Genomic DNA, 18982 nt, shown 5'->3' on the forward strand with positions numbered 1-18982 from the left:
GGTAGAGAGATAGAATTTCCAGAGCAATAGCTACATGATGTGCCCGAGTTCGTGGTTCTTCGTCATTAATCAAGTTCGAGTTCTTTTCTTATAGCCAACATTTCTATTCAATATAACTTTCTTCTGAAAAAACAACCCACTAGGCTCTATTGGGCTTGGCTCTCCCACTGGACTTTTGCAATTTTGCTTCCTCTAACGAGCTAGCCACTTCCGCCGTTCTAGCGCAGTCCCCTCTTGATCAGGTTAGTGACAGCGTACACATATGTTTATACAATAATTTGATCGCACCTCCTAAATTTTAGATATTTGAAAATTCAAAAGTGTGAAAAAGAAAATAGGATCATAAATTCACGACTTCGTAAAGATGAAAACTAACACCTCATCAAAGGTTGAAAACCAGTCATATATGATCTACGAAGGAATTCAACGGGGAAAACCGCGGCCCCTTGCCACAAATTACATCAGCCCAATTCTCCCATCGCATTCTTCACGTCCACAGGCACAGTAAAACTGAAAAAAGAGAGAGGAGAACAACCGAATGATCCTCTTGTGCTCTCGTCCCTCCCCACCCGCTATAATACCGCCACGCCCTCGTCGCCATCATCACCACACCACCGTTCGCTTCCCTCCCTCTCACTCCCGATCTCTCCACCACCACCCCTGCCTCCTCGCACCTCTCCTCGCCTCGCACGGCAACCGGCGGCGGCTCGTCGGTGGCCCAGCCATGGTACTCTTCACGGTGACGAAGAAGGCCACCACGCCCTTCGACGGCCAGAAGCCCGGCACCTCTGGCCTCCGCAAGAAGGTTTCCCTACCGCTCTCGGCTCTCCCATTTCCGTTCCTATTGCTCCGATCCGGATCTCTATGTGATGTGTCGGGCTCGTGGCTGGGTCTGGTGCCTCGGATCTACCGCGTGCATTCCCTTCCCGTCGCCTCGCGGATCTCGCCGGGCGGCTGCTCGCGCGGGATTTCGGCCCCCCTGTCCGATCCGTCGTTTTGGTTGGATCTGCTCGGAACCCCGATGCCGTGATTGTGATCCGCGCGAGTGCATTTGCGTGCTGTTATGTGTCGCGGTTGTCGGATGGGTGTGGTTCGGGCCGTTTATCTGGCTTTGGATCCGTTGGTTCCTATGGAACGTTGGACCTGTACGGGTTTCGAATGATTTGAATTGTATGCTCGCATGGGCTTTGATCCATAAGATTTACACTCGCATTGATCAGCTCTGGTTAATCGTTACTGGATCTAGCTTAGTAGTCGGTTATTGTCGTGTTGGTGGTTGGAGAAGATAGCGAGGCCTCTGTTTCTCTAGTTAGTGCATACTGGCTGATATGGTTTCCGGTCTCTCAGTGTTTACTCACTGCGAGAAAATGCTCACATGAAAGTTGTTCTGGCATGTTTTGCTGCATCTGGTTGGGTCAATTTGACGTTCACTGGCTCCTGGCTAACACGTCTTGTATGCAGGCTCATGCAATGAGTTTGGATCCTGGCTCTATTGGCTATAGTGCGATTCGTGTTTTCAAAATGGGACGAAGCTGAGGAGTTTGATACTTGTAGTTGATACCGTCGGCTAAAATGTGTAGTTGGTGTTGTAAAGGGGGAAAGTATATAGCAAGTAAGTTAAATTCGATCTGGCGGCTTTTTGTTGATTGGAAGTGGCACGTTACTTGGCCTGACCTGAGTATTTTGTACGCGTGTCTAGGAATCTCCAATGTGGTGTTCCTGGTGGTTGGATTTTGTGATCGTGGTGAAAATGGTCCATACTCCATAGGATATTTTATTATTTTTTAATGTCTCAGTGCAATGTTAATTGGTGTTACATGGTTGTTTCTTCGTTTGTAGTTTGTAATGTACAGTATTAAGTAGGAAAGCATTTCATGAATACGCTTTTGTTATTTAGCGACGTTCTACGAATTATTCCTCCAGCCAAGGCAGCCAGTTCTGTTGTATTTGTATGTGCAGTTAGCTTCAACTTATAGCGTTTATATGTTTATTCGCATACTTAGTTTTACTATGATCCTATGCATTCCACCTAGTTCCTATCCTTCTCTTCATGGGAGGTAATAAAAAGATTTTAATAGCTATGGTTTTACTACTACATCATCAAGAAGAAAATGCATGACTGTGATCAGTGATCACTGATTGCTGATGTTAGTGATTCTCTCATTAGATATTTTCTGTCACTTCAGTACTTTTAATATTATCAGTAGCACAATGCAATTCATTATGGCTATTATCTTTTGATTAATTTATTGTTAATATCACCAGGTTACTGTATTCCAGCAGCCTCATTATCTGCAGAACTTTGTCCAATCAACATTTAATGCCCTTCCCGCCGAACAAGTAAAAGGTAATTGCTTATCAGATAAACACCAGTCCTGCTTCAAACATACTTCCCCTTTGCTTCTCTTTTGTTCATCTAATACAATGCAGTTAGGCAACTAAACTGTGCACTAACTGATTATTGGGCCTAACCAATTTTGAGGATGCCACAAAGTTTTAATAAATTATGATTGAGTTGTTTTTATGCATATCATTCTTTGTCATTTGAATTGTTAATGGGAAATGTAGTTGCCATAGCCAAAATATTTCATGGGACATGAACTCCCATGTCCTTTTCCTGCAGTTTTGGTTCATGTCTCCTTCCGTCCTTTCTTTACAGGTGCAACCATTGTTGTCTCTGGTGATGGCCGCTATTTCTCAAAAGATGCGGTTCAGGTGACTCCCGTATACTCTTTTTAACACTATTTTGTCATGTTTATAATGTTTCAATATTGTTTGTTGCAGACTTCAATTCTAATATTGATAGTCTTAGTGTTTATCTACTATAAAAGTTGTGCTTAGAAATGACATTTCTTTGTTTTTTTACAGATCATAACAAAAATGGCTGCTGCCAATGGAGTAAGGCGTGTTTGGGTTGGACAAAACAGTCTCATGTCTACTCCAGCTGTATCTGCTGTCATCCGTGAAAGAATTGGTGCAGATGTAAGTTTGATTTCCGAGCAAGGACAACTTATAGCAGTATAAACATGGTTACTGTTGCTCCTTTTTGTTACCGTAATAAATTACCTGACTACTGGTTTATAAACACGTTGACAATAGGGATCAAAGGCTACTGGTGCCTTCATCTTAACAGCGAGCCATAACCCAGGTGGTCCGACCGAGGTACCAACTTTACTGCTACTATCTCTGTTGCAAATCAAGTGCCACTGGTGTTCTATGTTATTGAATATTTCTCATTGAACTTTCCAGGACTTTGGCATCAAATACAATATGGGAAATGGCGGACCTGCCCCTGAATCCGTCACTGATAAGATTTTCTCTAATACAACGACAATTACTGAATACTTCATTGCTGAAGACCTTCCAGATGTATGATTCTGTGACATCTTGCTAAATATTTTCTTGCTGTTTCTTTTGACCTAAGTTATTGAAATATTAATTTGCTCCTTTTATTTTACCATTGCAGGTTGATATTTCTGTTATCGGTGTCACTAGCTTCAGTGGACCTGAAGGCCCCTTCGATGTTGATGTCTTTGACTCTTCTATAGATTACATAAAGTTAATGAAGTAAGTAGTTTCCTGTTAGTTGGTGTTTTCTTTTACTGAAGTGAGAGTTTCCATGCTTTGTACATTGCTAGGATTTTATTGTGTGAAAAAGGGAATCTGATGATTTTGTTATTATTGTGTATTCAATACCAGGACAATTTTTGACTTTGAGGCAATAAAGAAGCTGTTGACCTCTCCAAAATTTACATTCTGGTACTTATGTTTGCAACTATGTTACCGTCATCCTCCTCTTAACATATTGCAGCACATCTAAAACCTTGTGTTGCACCTTCAGTTATGATGCTCTTCATGGTGTTGCTGGAGCTTATGCCAAACACATCTTTGTGGAAGAACTCGGTGCTGATGAAAGCTCACTGTTGAATTGTGTCCCAAAGGTAATTTGTTCTTCAATTGTCACAAGTAGTATTTATAATTTGGCTTGGTGTTAATTCATAACTTATGTTTTTACAGGAGGACTTTGGGGGCGGTCATCCGGATCCTAACCTCACATATGCAAAAGAATTGGTTGAACGGATGGGTCTTGGGAAGTCAGCCTCAAATGCTGATCCACCTGAGTTCGGTGCTGCAGCTGATGGAGATGCTGACCGCAATATGATTCTGGGCAAAAGGTATCATCTATCTTGGTATCTTACGTAGAAAAATGCTTTTGGAATCTAGAAAAGCACCATAAGGAATTCATGATGCGCCCTTTGTCTTGTTCTAGATTCTTCGTGACACCATCAGATTCGGTTGCCATTATCGCGGCCAATGCTGTTCAATCAATTCCTTACTTTGCTTGTGGCCTGAAGGGTGTTGCCAGGTAAAAAGCTCCTACATATTGTGCTGCTAAGATAACATCCAGATATTCTTGCTGTGAAAACTTCTCATTATAGTTGAATTAAGGCTTTAAGCGGCAAGCTGCACTGTTGCCTGCAGTAAACATGCATATTTCCTTCCACAAAATGTTCTGCATTTGAGTAAGCTTGGCACGGTTTTACTTCTCCGATTTTCAGGATCCCAGGTCCAGCCTTGGTAGCCAGTTACTGTGATTTTATGGTTGACTTTAACAATAAATCTTATGTAGAATCTTGTGTTTATTCACCCTGATATAATCCTTCAACAATGAATCTGTTAAGATAGCAGCAACAGTACAATGAATCTGTTAAGATAGCAGCAACAGTTTTGTCATCCCTGCCTGACATGCAGCCGTAGAATCATAGATGCATCTAAAGTTTCTCTATACCTTACATATGTTGATCTGTTGGTGGAACTGCAGGAGCATGCCAACATCAGCTGCCCTTGATGTTGTCGCGAAGAATTTGAATTTGAAGTTCTTTGAGGTAAAGTATTAAGACCTTGAATCACAAGATTTTGGACAAATCAAACATATAAAAACCATGCTTCAGGTGCCTACTGGGTGGAAATTTTTTGGGAACTTGATGGATGCTGGAATGTGCTCAATCTGTGGTGAAGAAAGCTTTGGCACTGGTAATGTTTGGAAACACTCGTGGCTTATCATTTATATATGTCCCTATCACAGTAATAAACATATCAGCACCTCTTGTATTGGCATGTTCCATGAATAAATGGGTTTCACTTGTGGTAAAGGAATGGAGCAAGAGGCTTAATGTGTTCTGAGAATGAGCTTTGAGCTCTCTCACTTTTTTCTTTAGTTGGTGATTTTCACGAATTATTTCGAGTCAAGTACTCGGTATTTGCACCGCAGCATAGATGTGATTGAGATGTTTATATCTACTACTTTGGATAGGATCTGACCACATTCGTGAGAAGGATGGTATCTGGGCTGTGCTAGCATGGCTGTCTATTCTTGCTTTCAAGAACAAGGACAACCTTGGAGGAGGGGATAAGCTTGTCACGGTCGAAGATATTGTTCGTCAACACTGGGCCACCTATGGTCGCCATTATTATACACGCTATGACTACGAGGTACTTCATTCTTTTGTCATGCATCATGCATGTATGTAGTACCGATAGCATGCTAAATGTACATGTTTGTTTGTGAAGAATGTTGATGCAGGGGCTGCTAAGGAACTTATGGCAAACCTAGTCAACATGCAATCGTCACTTTCTGATGTTAACAAGTGAGATTCTATTGAATTTGATATGTAGGAAAACTAGTACTTTTCCAGAAGTTTTATGCCAGTGATATTTTGAATTGTTATCCCAGAGTTACTTAAATTAAGTATATTTAGTTCTTAATCAGCACAGAGGATTGCAAACTTGAACTGTTTGGTCCCATGTCTAAATTATCTCTCGTCCTCAGGTTGACCAAGGAGATCCGGTCTGATGTCTCTGAGGTAGTTGCGGCCGATGAGTTTGAGTACAAGGATCCTGTTGATGGCTCAGTCTCCAAGCACCAGGGTATCCGATATCTCTTTGGAGATGGTTCACGACTGGTACGTAGAGTCAATAACTGTGCTGTTTTTTGTTGGGAGAATGTCTTCAGATATCCTCCATTTTATTTCTTGAACCAAAGCAAAGGAAGTAGCATAAAAACCTTTGCCCACAACTCCACATGCAACCATTGATTTTTGCGATATAATCAGTCAGTGCATACTGCATAATAGTGGCTGAGTTTGATCCTTCTTAGGCAAGATGCTTGTGAGCTAACATAGATTCTCGACTTTTTAGGTGTTCCGTCTCTCTGGAACTGGTTCTGTTGGTGCCACCATCCGTGTCTACATTGAGCAGTACGAGAAGGATTCCTCCAAGACCGGGAGGGACTCACAAGATGCCCTTGCTCCACTGGTAAGATATCTCCCCTCTATATTCGCCTTGCTTCGACTACACAAATGGATGTCACGTCCTTTTGTGAGGCCGCAGTCACTGATTTGGTGTTCCATCCCAGGTTGATGTGGCACTCAAGCTCTCAAAGATGCAAGAGTACACCGGCCGATCTGCCCCCACCGTGATCACATAATTTTTTGAAGAGTCCGCGTTTTAGAGAGTTGTGGCACTTACAAAAACTCTCATTCCGGCCTCGCTTGATAGCTTTTTTGTTACATCTCACCACTGAATAAAATGTATGTATCAGACTCTCCCTCTCGTTTTATTGCCCATACTGCAGACTTGGCCGCTGGCACAGCATGCGGTAATAATCCTGTCACAGTGCTGTAATTTGGAGCGTGTTTCTCCTTGTAACATATCGATGTGTTTTTGCCTTGTTTGAGCATTGAATTGATTTGGCCTTTGCATCAATCGAGTTGTTACGTTCTCGAAAAATCAATTCGATTTATTACTTCATCGGCACGCGCACATTCATTTCAGCTCCGACCCCTGTTGAGAAGCAAGAACAGGGTACTTAATGGCATTGAAACCGATAGTCCTAATGCATGCTGTGTTCTCGTGATTGTTCACAAGAGCAGATGCTCCGAACTCCTTCCCGTCCTATTTTTGACTGCTTTGAGACGCATCGATTTCTTTTGACGAAGGCGGCATGAACCAGGCAATCCCCGATCTGTACCACCAACATAAGGCGATGAAGAGAAACCAGAAGCCCGAAACCAACATGAACATGATACGTATCAGCGACCACAAGCACACGAGCTACGAGAACGCGCTCGGTGCGTTTATTATTGCCATTCAAAGTCTCTGACAGCGTCAGTATCATTTCCCATCCCTGCAACACGGCTCACACACGCACGGGTACAGAACAAGCTGACCCCTTGACGCTCGGTCCCCAAGAGGATCAGGGAGCCACGGCGCCGTTGGAGTGGCTGGGCTTCCAGAGGATGGTGGTCTCGGCGATCAGCGAGGTGACGACGTAGGGGTCCATGTTGGACGCCGGCCTCCGGTCCTCGAAGTAGCCTGTGAAACAAACCCAAAAAATCCCACACGGTTCAGCCGCACGAACCCATCAAAACTTCGTGAGCCGCACGCGAAAATTTCGAGGTGACCTCTCTCTCACCTTTGCCTTCCTTCTCGGTGTCGCGGCCGACTCGCACCGACGCGGCGCGGTTGGCGACGCCCTGGCAGAGAGAAACGGACTCGTCTTGTTATGGAGGAAGAGGAGCAGTGTCGTGTGATCTGACTGAGAGTGCAGATGTGGTGGTGTTGCGGTATCGTCATGCTCACCCAGATGAAGGTGTTGATGTCGGCGGTCTCGTGGCGGCCAGTGAGGCGGCGCTCGTTGCCGTCCCCGTACGCCGCGATGTGCTCCTGGTGCCGCATGCCTAGCTTCTCGATCGCCTTCTTGATCACCTCGTACCCGCCGTCGCTCCTCATCGACTTGGTGCTGAAAGCACAACAGGAGCACTTCTCCGGTCACAAAAGAATGCACATCGACATGGTCTCCAAAATGTAAATGAATAATCTTGACTATAAGAAGCTTATAAAACCAAGTAAAAATGTAATGTTACGGCAGTATGAACCTAGCCAAGTATACCTGTAGTTAGTGTGAGCTCCAGCACCATTCCAGTCTCCCTGCAGTCACATGCACACGTCATAAGACTAGCAGGATAACATAAAAAAATTGGCAGAAAAATGTTTACCGGAATTGGCTTGGGGTCGAAGGAGACGACGACTCCAGCAATCTCAGCGATCCTCTGCCGACCACAGGGAAAGAAAAACACAAGTCTCATCAGCCAAACACTGCAGACCATGTCTCAGCATCTCATTCGACATGCATGGCAGAAGGAGAACGCAGCTCTACCTCAAGAATGTAGCGAGCCACCCAGAGCTGGTCGCCGGCCGAGATGCCGACGGCAGGGCCAACCTGGAACTCCCACTGTCGATACAAAACTCCATCAGCAGATGGCACGAAATCGTCGAAAACGGCGTCGAAATAGCCTTGTGTTAGCAAGTTTGCAGTGGAAGTAGTATTGCACATTTACCTGCCCTGGCATGACCTCTCCGTTGATCCCACCGATGTTGATGCCGGCGTAGAGGCAGGCCTTGTAGTGCGCGTCGACGATGTCCCGCCCGTAGGATTTGTCCGCTCCTACGGCGCAGTAGTAAGGTCCCTGTCATACAATTTTTCAGAATTCATAAAAAGTATTATTTTGATACGGTTAGTAGCAAGAAATGGCTCATGAAACCTACTAAAATTCATTTCTATCAGCAACAATTGATTACTCAAGCTTGACAGCTCTGACATGGTTAATTCCAAGTTATACTACATAGCAATGCCAGGTTATCAGGAATTATTGGGCCAGCTGCATTTGCAACTAAGTTTCTTTTCTCTTGATTGTGCTGACTTGCTGAAGAGTAGTCTTTCATTGCAACGTGGGAGAAAATAGGACCTTTGCCAAGATTAGTTGCTGCATGCAGTGTTCAACAACATGTCTAGTTACCTGAGGGCCAGGGTAGCCACCCAGTGGCCACCCAAGAGGCCAGTTGCTGTCCTTCTGAAGAAGGGTGTACTCTTGCTCAATCCCGAACCTGATTTTTGTGCGCAATAAGAAGTACTATTAGGTTGAAACAAAGAGTTGTGCACAAACACTAGTGCATTGATTTGTTCAGAACTAGAGGTATGAAAGGACTGGAGATTCAGACCATGGTTCTTCAGCCTTGACATCAGGGTGGCTGAATATCTTGTCCGCGCCATGCCGCTTGTTGGTCGGGATCGGTTCTCCGTTTGGCGCATAGCAGTCACACATAACCTGCGCACAGCTCAAAATTGGATCAAAGTCTCAATACCCATGATCAAAATTCATGCAGAAATTCTGCAAATATGAATAAAAGAAAGGAGGATCTGTTACCAGGATGTTCTTCCCCCTCCTGAACGGGTCCCCAAAGATGGCCTGAGGACTTGATGTAAAAACAAGATGTGAAGGTAAATTAGCTCAACACTTCAACTTCAGGGCGCACACATCAAAGCCTCAAAGGTGAATCTGAAGAGTGGACTCAAGAACATACCAAAGGATGACCTCACTGTCGTCACCCGTGGCTTGGCTGGTGCTGGAGCCGTCGAAGTTCCATTTTGGGAGCTTGCTTGGGTCATCAACAGGTCCAGACAATGTCTATGAGTAAAGAAAATCATATGAGCAGTCAGTCGCTTAAAAAGTTATATTTCCGAGGGCTGCGTAATTCATATTGACAAGGCACTTGAAAAGTTATCACAAGCCACAAAGCACACACTTGCATAGTTGCATGACGCATATCACTCCAAGAACAAGTGTACCAAGATAAGGATTCATGGTTATCAGGGTGCGAAAAAGGTGTACTGTACCCTGGCTTTGCTCCTCACATCCATGCCAGAACCGCCAACCCTGCAGGATCAGCCAAGGTGGATTAGTACGGCCTAAAAGTAACGTAAGCATGATGATATGTAATCACTGGAACAGGGGAACAAGTAAGCACCCGCATTTTGGAACAAATGCAGAAATCATCAAAATAGCATTGCAATCTTCAAAATACCATAATAAGATTAACGAGCTGTAGTTCATAAAAGTCTTCCTAAAACTTGAAAACTTTGTTTAGAAAGCGTATTAACGCAGCGTCTGAAAGACAGACACGCAATTCGTAACCATGGTTCTTTTCTCCTACAGATCGAGACCAGAATAAGATTTGCTAGTTGCTCCTTAATCCCAGAGGCATAAACCGCATTACTAAACAACACACCAAGATTTACACCATGCAACGGATGAAGAAACATCAGACGGCGGAGCAGTGGTGGAGACGAACAGGAGGAAGGAATGAAGCGATCTCACCATATGTACTCGGCGATGATCTTCCCGGTGCTGTCGGACAGGTCAAGGTTGATGAGATCAGCGAGCAGAGACATGGTGGTGGTGATGACGTCTTCCTCTCCTCCTCCTTGACGAAGCAGAGAGCACAAGCAAGACTCTAATGGCGGCCTCTCTTGGAGCTGCACGGGGAGAGCGAGTGCGATTGATGTGTGTGCCATAGTAGCTGGCTACCCCTGTATAAAAAGAGGCGAAGCAGTACAGAGGGTGCCAGCCAGCCCCCCGGTGGTTGGTAGGCTGCACGCGCCTTGTGCAAACTGCACTGCTGCCTTTGGCTCTGGAAATCTGGAAGGCTCCGTGGTACGGTTGTCCTTGGCCGTGTCCGTTTCTCGATGCACTGTCGCGCTGCGGGACCCAGAGCCTTTGCCTTTTCGTGCCCCCGCCCCAAGCGTCGCCAAGTTACCAGCGCCCCTCCTCGGCGCGCGCCGCCACCAGAGCCTCACCTCCGTGCTGCTCCTCGCACCGATGCGGCACGGAGCTCCGCCACCACCCCTAGCGGATCCCGGCAACACCACCGCCACCACCCGACGCCGTCGGCCGTCCCGCCCAATGCCACACCCGCGCCGCGTCCTCCGCTGCTATTCCGCGCCCTCGGCCCCTCGCCCAGCCGCCCCATCGGAGAGGAGGAAGAAGCAGTAGATCTGGGGGAGCTGTGGGCATGTGGAACATTTGATGTGGATGCCTAGAACAATATTTTTTTCCTACTGAGTGTGACATTTTTTGTTTTGATTGGAACATTTTGGTATGAGAGCGGTTTCTCGCCGGAGGGTCTTCACCGGCGTTGGAGACGACTCCGATGAACGGCAGGAGAGTGTGTGGGTGCAGCTGCAGTGGCGATGGCAACGCTGGACGCTGGTGGTGCCTTCCCGATGGAACTGGGCCGTCGGGTGGGGTGGTTCGATGGGCCGTGGTAATTTCCTTTGGTGGGCAGCGCCAGAGGGTGCAAGGACTTTTTAATTTTTATATTTCGAAAATTAAAAAAATGTAAACTAGACATTTATTTGAATTTTTTTTTGCAGAACCAGGTCACTGGCGCCTCTTAGAATGACGATAGTAGCTTAGTTTTATAAAAAAAAATTCAAACAGGTGTCTATTTTGGTAAAAATTTTATTTTCGAAATATAAAAAAATCGTGTGGAAGCGGGTGTGCGAAAACCTGCTAACTGTCCCGAAACACGAAGTGTAATAGTGCCCCCGGTAAGACCGTCATGCTGTGCCTGTGGATTTACATACTTTGTTAAAAGTAAATAAATGGATGCTTTAGATCAAAAAATAAAAATAAACGGATGCTTTAGATAAAAAAATAAAATAGATGGATGCTTTCTAGAAGGGAAAAGTTGGATGCAGGGACGGTAGATGGTTTCAGATTTTATACATCAACGACCTCGAGAACCGGGTTAAGAAATGCTGAGCCTTGGTCCTTCTTACAATTAGAGTGGTAACAACATGACCCGATCCTTTGCAGTAGAGAAGACAATGTATTTTACTATTTATCGGTTACTGTAATATCTGATCTAATTCATTGATTTTGATCCGATGGTTGAGAAGAGATCCTAATGTATTTTACTGTAGCCCTCTGCTGCAGAGGATCTCGATCGGTAACAACACACATAAACTAGCAAATTAAAAAAAAAAGAGATCAACCTAAGAAGAACTTAGTGCATTATATTTAGAAAAAATAGACATTCAAATTTATGTCGAAAATGACTTGAATTTATATATATCTACACTCAATCAACCCAGCTAAACTTAGTTCTTAAAATTAGCAAATTAACAATAACGGAAGCAGCAAGATGAAAAAGAGTACTACACCAATGCAGCATGATGCGTCCACTCGATCACCACCACGGCTAGCGCCCTGAGTCTCAGGGAAGAAAATTATATGGGATCCTCTGCAGAAAGGCCTCCGTGAGATCCTGATCTACGTCGTTCGTTCTGGATCCAACGGTCTGATTGAATATATGTGATAGAAGTACAGGACACGTGTCACGCAGAGATGAAGATCTTTCTGTGAGACTCGGTCTCATAGAATTTCTTTCCGAGTCTCGGTGTTCGTTGAATCCTTTCCGAATTCTGATCCAGTGGGGGGCGAGAAAGGACAATGACACTTGGAACAAACGAAAGCGAGTCGATAAGCTTCTCTCGACCGTGCCGTGCCACTGTAAAGAAAAAAACTTTTTTTATGAATTGACAGAAGAGCTATTAATTATATTAATGAGAAAAAGCTCAATAAACTGACATGCTCGATTAATTAATAAAAAATCAAATAAAAATCATAAAACACAGGGGGGCTAAAAACAGATATACTCGCTAAACTACACATGGTGAGAAACGGCATGCACGTCAGGTTCTATGTTTCTGTCCGGAGGAGAGGCGAAGCTTGCACGAAAGAAGGAGATCGAGGTCGAAGAGACACGTCTCATGCCTACCAGGCGTAGCGTACAGGCGTATCATGATCGAGATTATGCCATTATGATCATGATCACGGAAAGAATAAAGCGTACTGTCGTACGTGGAGATCGACATGTATGCACGCGAAAGATGAACCGGTCGATCAAAGATAAGGATATCGCTATCTTATCAGCATTTTCTTTCTTTTGGCGCATGCCATTCTTTCCAGGTATTTTGTGGTGTTTGTTTGGGGAAAAGGACGCATATCGATCGGCAGTTTGATCGAACCTAACTTTTGCTAGCATTGATCCAACCTAACTTGGGTTCAGAGATAAGAGGTTTGATCGAACCTGTTAGACGGAGAATCCGGCCCTTGCCACTCTTGTGCGCATGCATGGCATGCATGTCACTGTGCGGCTAGCATGGCTCCGGTCCTGCGTGACCGAGTCCAGTGCCACCAGGATCACGCGTTAGCACTAACTAGTTGAGTAATTGTATGTTACAACAGGAACAAAAAATTTAGAAGATAATATCAAACATATATAAAAGCTATTGCTTATATTAATGGAGACAATCACGCGCTTGTCTTTCACCCCCTGAATTAACCAAGCAATACATTCACTGACCATCCAATTAAACCCTATTGTATTTGGAATTCATATCTGTAGCGAACAAACAACACTCATAAAAACAAGGCACAACAACCAAGTAGATTGAGTGCCTAAAATTTGCATAAAATAATATTGTTGATTGGATAAAACAGGACCTAGAAAGCAAAATGAACTCTTTAACCCGTCTCTATTGACCGAAAAGGCTTGAAATTGTTGTACCATGGCATATTTGTGACACCAGGCTAGATTAAATCATCAGGTGTACCACAAAGCTCAAAAAATTTATTTAGCTGCTCTGGCTGCAGGAATAGTATATAATCAAAAGGGAGATACAGTTCTAAATACAAGCACAGCTCATGATGAGTGAAAAATTACTCCACAAACAAATTAGAAGTGAATGAAGCAAGGGTTCGCAAAAAAGGAAAAAGGTTAACGCACATGCCAATAAACGGCATATGTATAATAACGAAAAAAACTTAACACGTCTGCAGATAAGTCACACATGTATGTGATCAATGCATCACGAATATCCGTGATCATGCATCAGATCATTGGACGAACATAGTAGCATGATAGGTGGCAGCTTATTTATCCATGGGGAAATGTAGCGAGGCTCAAGAAAACATGTACATGCAGAGATCTAATACAATTGGGAATAAATGAAAAATATAAAAAAAGAAAAAATAATACAGGAATGCAATAAATGCTTTGATTATTTGTTTAATGGTTTGAAAAATATACCTCATTCTTTCCAGGCAATATTGGCTTCCCATTGAGAAGCTTTGCAAAAATACAGCCCACTGACCACATGTCAACATCTGGACTATATTTTGTGCTTTTGAGTAGTAACTCTGGAGGTATGTTCAAGAAAACAATAAGAAGCTTGCATAAAAAATGTAAATGTAATAACAAACCTATGAGAAGAAACAATACCTATACCACAAAGTGATCACACAGTTAGTAAGGTTTCCGTTACGATAACTCGAGAATGATCTAGTAAGCATGCACGTATAACACACATTAATTAATAATATTGCGGCAAGAGCATGCATATGAAATCAGTAACATTGCAACGAGAGTCGAAATTTTAAGCAAACTGAGGGAGCTGCCACACTTTGTTGATTTCCTTGCCGCGCGCCGCGCTATCGAGACACTTCATCTCCATGAATGATGAGACCACCATCGCGAGTACCATGAGGAGTCGTCCGGCGCCCATGCACTGCAACTACGACGGCTCGTTATAACCACCGGATGAGAAGCCTCTCAGCGCTGGCATGATCATCTTGCTATAAAGCAGCACCCATGTCAAGATGTAGATGACCTTGACCGAGCCTATCAAGAGAGAACTGCGGACCACAAGTTCATTGTCTTGTGCCGGGATAAGGGTCATAGGGGTGGCAGACGTGAGCACCATGTGCAAGAGTGCATGCTTAGGAATGAAACATGCGTATGTTCATGCCAGAAGCCACAATGACTACACAGGTCGTGCACACACGTAATAGCTGCATGTGGGGAGTCTAATATGCTACCCTGACAATATGTTTCCCGCTACTTTATGAAAGATCATATATTGAACACATGGAACCATGAGCTTTATGACTATGACATTGTTGATACGTTACAAGTGATCCAAGTCCCTCGCGAATCTACATGCCAGACTTCGAGAAGATGAAGTACAAACCGGGACATCAACAAACTCAGTTGATTTGGAATGACATGGATAAGTCTGAGGTGGGTCCAAGGGTGAAACGATGCAACAAGTGCGATGAAACTGGTCACATATGCAAAACTGTCCAAAAAAATACACCTTATGTATAGATGTGGTCATGACGGCAGTCAAGTGTGAATGCGTTTGTCGTATCTGGATATAATTTTTGTGAGGTTTTCGCCTAACCTATGTACGCTGTGTTTGGACCTTACATTTGTATCTGATTGTGGACATTACATTTGTATCTGTAACTGTGTGTAAATGTAATTTGTTCATGTAACTGTGTGTACATGTATGTTCTACGCTGTTCATGTAATCGTGTTTATATGTATGGTACAAACTGCTTATATTTATTTTCAATGTAGATATGACGCACCCACCGATCTTCGAGCTTTTTGACCCTATAGTGGACAAGATGCACCGCATCTTCTTGTCTACTGTTCACCAGCAGAGTTAGGAGTTTTTCGATCACGTGGCCTCGAGGAGCTTTACGATCGATGATCGTTGGAAGCACCGATATGTCACGAGTTAGCTCCGTATATTCATGATTATTTATTTGTTGCATGTTCTACATTCATCTAATATTCCAAATTATACCGATTGGCAGCATTTGGAGTCCTACCGCTGTGTCGTTTGGTGGAGACTCGAGCGCCATACAACCCTGAGGCAGCCGTGAGACCATTCTATTTCGACTGCTAGCTGATCGCTGCATTGGTCAACTAGTGGAGGCTTGAGACCCACACTTTCCACCTCTCTTGCGATGAGATGGCTCCGACATTGCAAGACATAGCTTACTTGATATGCTTACCTTACGCCGGAGCCGCCATTGGAGTTGTCGACCTGGATCTAGACTGGATGAACGTCATGCTCGCGCGATTTGACCCTGTTCAGTGGAAAGACGAAGAACCCACCTACATGCTTGAGTTCCTGTCAAATCCGTGTGGGCCCACGAAGAAGTGGATCCTTTAGTTCCAGGTGCCTTGCAATTTACCTTCCCATTTTCTTTACGATGTTCAATATATTTTACTCATCATGATTTGCATTACTTCAAGCCTGCATACATCCATCGAACGACAGTGTGTACTCGATCACGAGGCACTTGGAGTGCTACCTACTTTGGTTGTTCAACTGGATTATGTTCACTAGCAGCCAAGGCCACTTGGTGTCGAGGACCATTCTTTCGTACGCGATGAGGATCGCAGATGCGGAGCCCAATAAGGTCCCCCAGTTACCTTTTTTATCTCACATATGCCTATCTCCCTCGATGATGTGCCTTTGTCAGCTACGTGACGAAGAACATATACGACACGTCTAGTCTTACATATTTATACATATCTATTTTTTATGTATTACATGTTCAGACATTACTACTTATCGTGCTATTAATGCATTTTTTAATCTCATGTGACATCACACTACTAACTTCTCAGAGTGAAGTCACCTCTCGTTGCCACCTTTTCAGGGAGATGCGACCCCTTGCCGTCAGTGTTTCAGATTGACGTAACTGCTCACTACCTCCTTTTCAAAGCGATATGATCGCACGCTGCCAACTACTTAGAGTCCAGTGCGGTGCAGCAAGGCATCCGATGCATACACTATCTCTAAATTACATACCTACACTATCGACCCCTGCATATAAAATGTGAGGCTAAGGCAACGAGAAGGTCATGACATCATAATTTTATGAAACAACACTAGCATCTGATAACTAATACCACACCATGGCTACCTCCTCAAATAGACATTTCTTATGAACATCCAAATGCTCAATGATAGCCCTACAGACTATGAGGGAGACCCAGACATAAGGTGATAATGTGTTCAAGGAGGAGAATCTGAACAAAGTGCTGTCGAAATAGCAGACCATGACCCATTGTCCCAGTTTCACCACGGAGGAATGGTGGCGAATGATAAGATCTGTGACCTCCATGGACCTTAAGATGCACTTGTTAGAGTGCCATCAGAGATATATCAGAGTGTGTGAACTAGCCGATATAGCAAAGTATTTTAGCAAGCGATCACACACTATATTTATGCACCCTCAACAGTATGATGAGCATATTAATGTACATTCATCGTTATTATATGTCCTAGTTATTTGTTAGGTTGCACTTCTAAGACATATTTATATTTTCATATGCTCTTTTGTATACTATGTATTCCCTCGTGATAAAGAGTTGCTGAACAAATCCATCGAGAACTTTTTAGGGTTGCATCTGCTCTTCGATGATGGCTGCCTACTCAGACATAACTAGAGACGCAGAGGTGGTCATTCAAGACCTTCACATCGTTGCAAAAGAGACGGTGCTTCGAACCGCCGTGAAAGAGGTGGTTGTTCGACAACCACCACAAGAGGATGTACTTCTACCACTTCCGCTACAACCAAATTGGTTAATTCTGATGATGATGACTTCGTGCTTACTCCTCAGAGAACTGCACGTCATTGCGAATTCTCTAATGATGGGGGCAGATTGTTGGATCCTAATTTATTTTTCGTATACACCAGCACCACATAGACCAAAATCCTCAGAATATGATTACCATTGGATGGCTCAGGAGATAAGACACAGACAACTTCAAGGGATATTTTGTCTGTAATGTTTATACTACTAATTGTTATACTTGTTGAATTTAAGATGTTTCTATCATTTTTAATCTATTACTTAAGTCATGTATATATCTTAGATATAGCCTACATGCTATTAGTAATGTTTAAATTCGATGTACTCATATCATGTACACATTACATCTAATATTCAGTGTGGTTTTATTATTTCACATACATATATTTATTCTATATTTACTTAAATATTTTTTAGGAATTTTGTTATTTTTATCTTTACATAGCTTGTGGTATTTTTGTTTTTTATTAAAAAAATTGGGCTAACCACCCCTCGGAGAGCGGTGGGCATTAACCGCCCTCTAAGAGAGCGATAAGGGGAGGATGCGTGACGGGAGGCTAACCACCCCTTTAGAAGGTGGCAGAGGCGCTAACCGTCCTCTGAGAGGATGGTAAAAGAAGTACGGTACGGTAAGGTAGGGGCGGAGTCTAACCGCTATCTCAGATAGCGGTAAGTATATCAATGCCACCATGTTATACTTACCGTGAGCCCTTTCAAAAGATAGTAGGTATCTATTTTTTAATTATTTTTATAAAAATCTATTTATTTAAATATTAATGGTAGAAAATGTAAAAAAAATCCCGGGGAGTCTGCCCCTGCAAACCGATGGAGCCAAAGCATTAGGTTACGCGATGGAATACTCTCTGGACCGTGCATTTGGCACTCGTGCTGGCCCATTTTGGAAAAGAAAACCGGTGCAGGCTCTGGACTTTTTAAGCTGTCGGCTTGAACTGTGGGAGGCTCCATGAGGATCTCAGTCTTGGGTCGGTCCAATGGTTTGCCACATTTTAAGCCTTCACGATAACTCTGCCAGAGCATACGGCCCATTGCAAATCACACCCCACCTGGCCGCCTATCAACAAATCAGCCCGCTCCGCGTCCCGGCTAACGAGCCATTCCACAGCCGAACGATTTTGCCAACGGGTGCAAATGCCTCCCATCGGTCCGTTTTCCGGTTACAGGTGGAGCGGTGTTTGAGATTCGTGCAAGGGCTCGGAGCAGAACTAGTCTTTGTCTAAGACTCGGATCATGTTGAGGACTGAACACAGGCCGCGACCGGTGGCTCATAAGAGCTACAGAAAAATAAAGGATAGAATTCGGGTTATGATCTAGATTACAGTCTTAGGTGTCTCAGTGAGAGCTTCGCCTCTATATATGGACGGTTGAGATACAGACGTGGACCAGATGTGAAACGGACATATACGTCGAACTGGAAAGGACATATGCCAAGTTGAGGAGGGATGAGTGGGTAGGAATTTTATTACTATTAGAATTCAAGATTAAAACGTGATTTTTTTTCTCAAACGGTAAGTCCGTTTGAACTATAGCGTTGTTTACAACTAATGCATCAAAATCAGCCCACTACATGGCACGGCTCTTTAAAAAAATAGCTTCACTT

The 18982-nt window shown here is 43.8% G+C and overlaps 2 protein-coding genes across 2 annotated transcripts; one reads left to right on the top strand and one right to left on the bottom strand.

Moving 5' to 3' along the window:
- Positions 1-515: 515 nt before the first annotated feature.
- Positions 516-6736, top strand: LOC133913154 (phosphoglucomutase, cytoplasmic 2). Its single transcript, XM_062356218.1, has 18 exons — positions 516-805; positions 2266-2347; positions 2660-2715; positions 2869-2982; positions 3100-3162; positions 3250-3369; positions 3467-3567; positions 3700-3759; positions 3842-3941; positions 4018-4175; positions 4271-4366; positions 4823-4886; positions 4953-5034; positions 5315-5493; positions 5572-5648; positions 5831-5963; positions 6199-6315; positions 6416-6736. The coding sequence occupies exons 1-18, from the start codon at positions 539-541 to the stop codon at positions 6485-6487; spliced, it is 1941 nt and encodes a 646-aa protein (XP_062212202.1). The 5' UTR covers positions 516-538; the 3' UTR covers positions 6488-6736.
- Positions 6737-7089: 353 nt separating this feature from the next.
- Positions 7090-11086, bottom strand: LOC133913155 (glutamine synthetase root isozyme 2-like). Its single transcript, XM_062356219.1, has 13 exons — positions 10218-11086; positions 9737-9776; positions 9424-9527; positions 9267-9315; positions 9061-9167; positions 8859-8946; positions 8400-8528; positions 8219-8293; positions 8058-8111; positions 7952-7989; positions 7642-7801; positions 7475-7535; positions 7090-7374 (listed from the first exon to the last, which is right to left on the bottom strand). Exons 1-13 carry the CDS (start codon positions 10412-10414, stop codon positions 7256-7258), a joined length of 1221 nt encoding a protein of 406 aa, XP_062212203.1. The 5' UTR covers positions 10415-11086; the 3' UTR covers positions 7090-7255.
- Positions 11087-18982: the final 7896 nt, after the last annotated feature.

The sequence above is a fragment of the Phragmites australis genome, chromosome 3 (genome assembly GCF_958298935.1).
Source record: "Phragmites australis chromosome 3, lpPhrAust1.1, whole genome shotgun sequence".
In the NCBI taxonomy this organism is placed as follows: Eukaryota; Viridiplantae; Streptophyta; class Magnoliopsida; order Poales; family Poaceae; genus Phragmites; species Phragmites australis.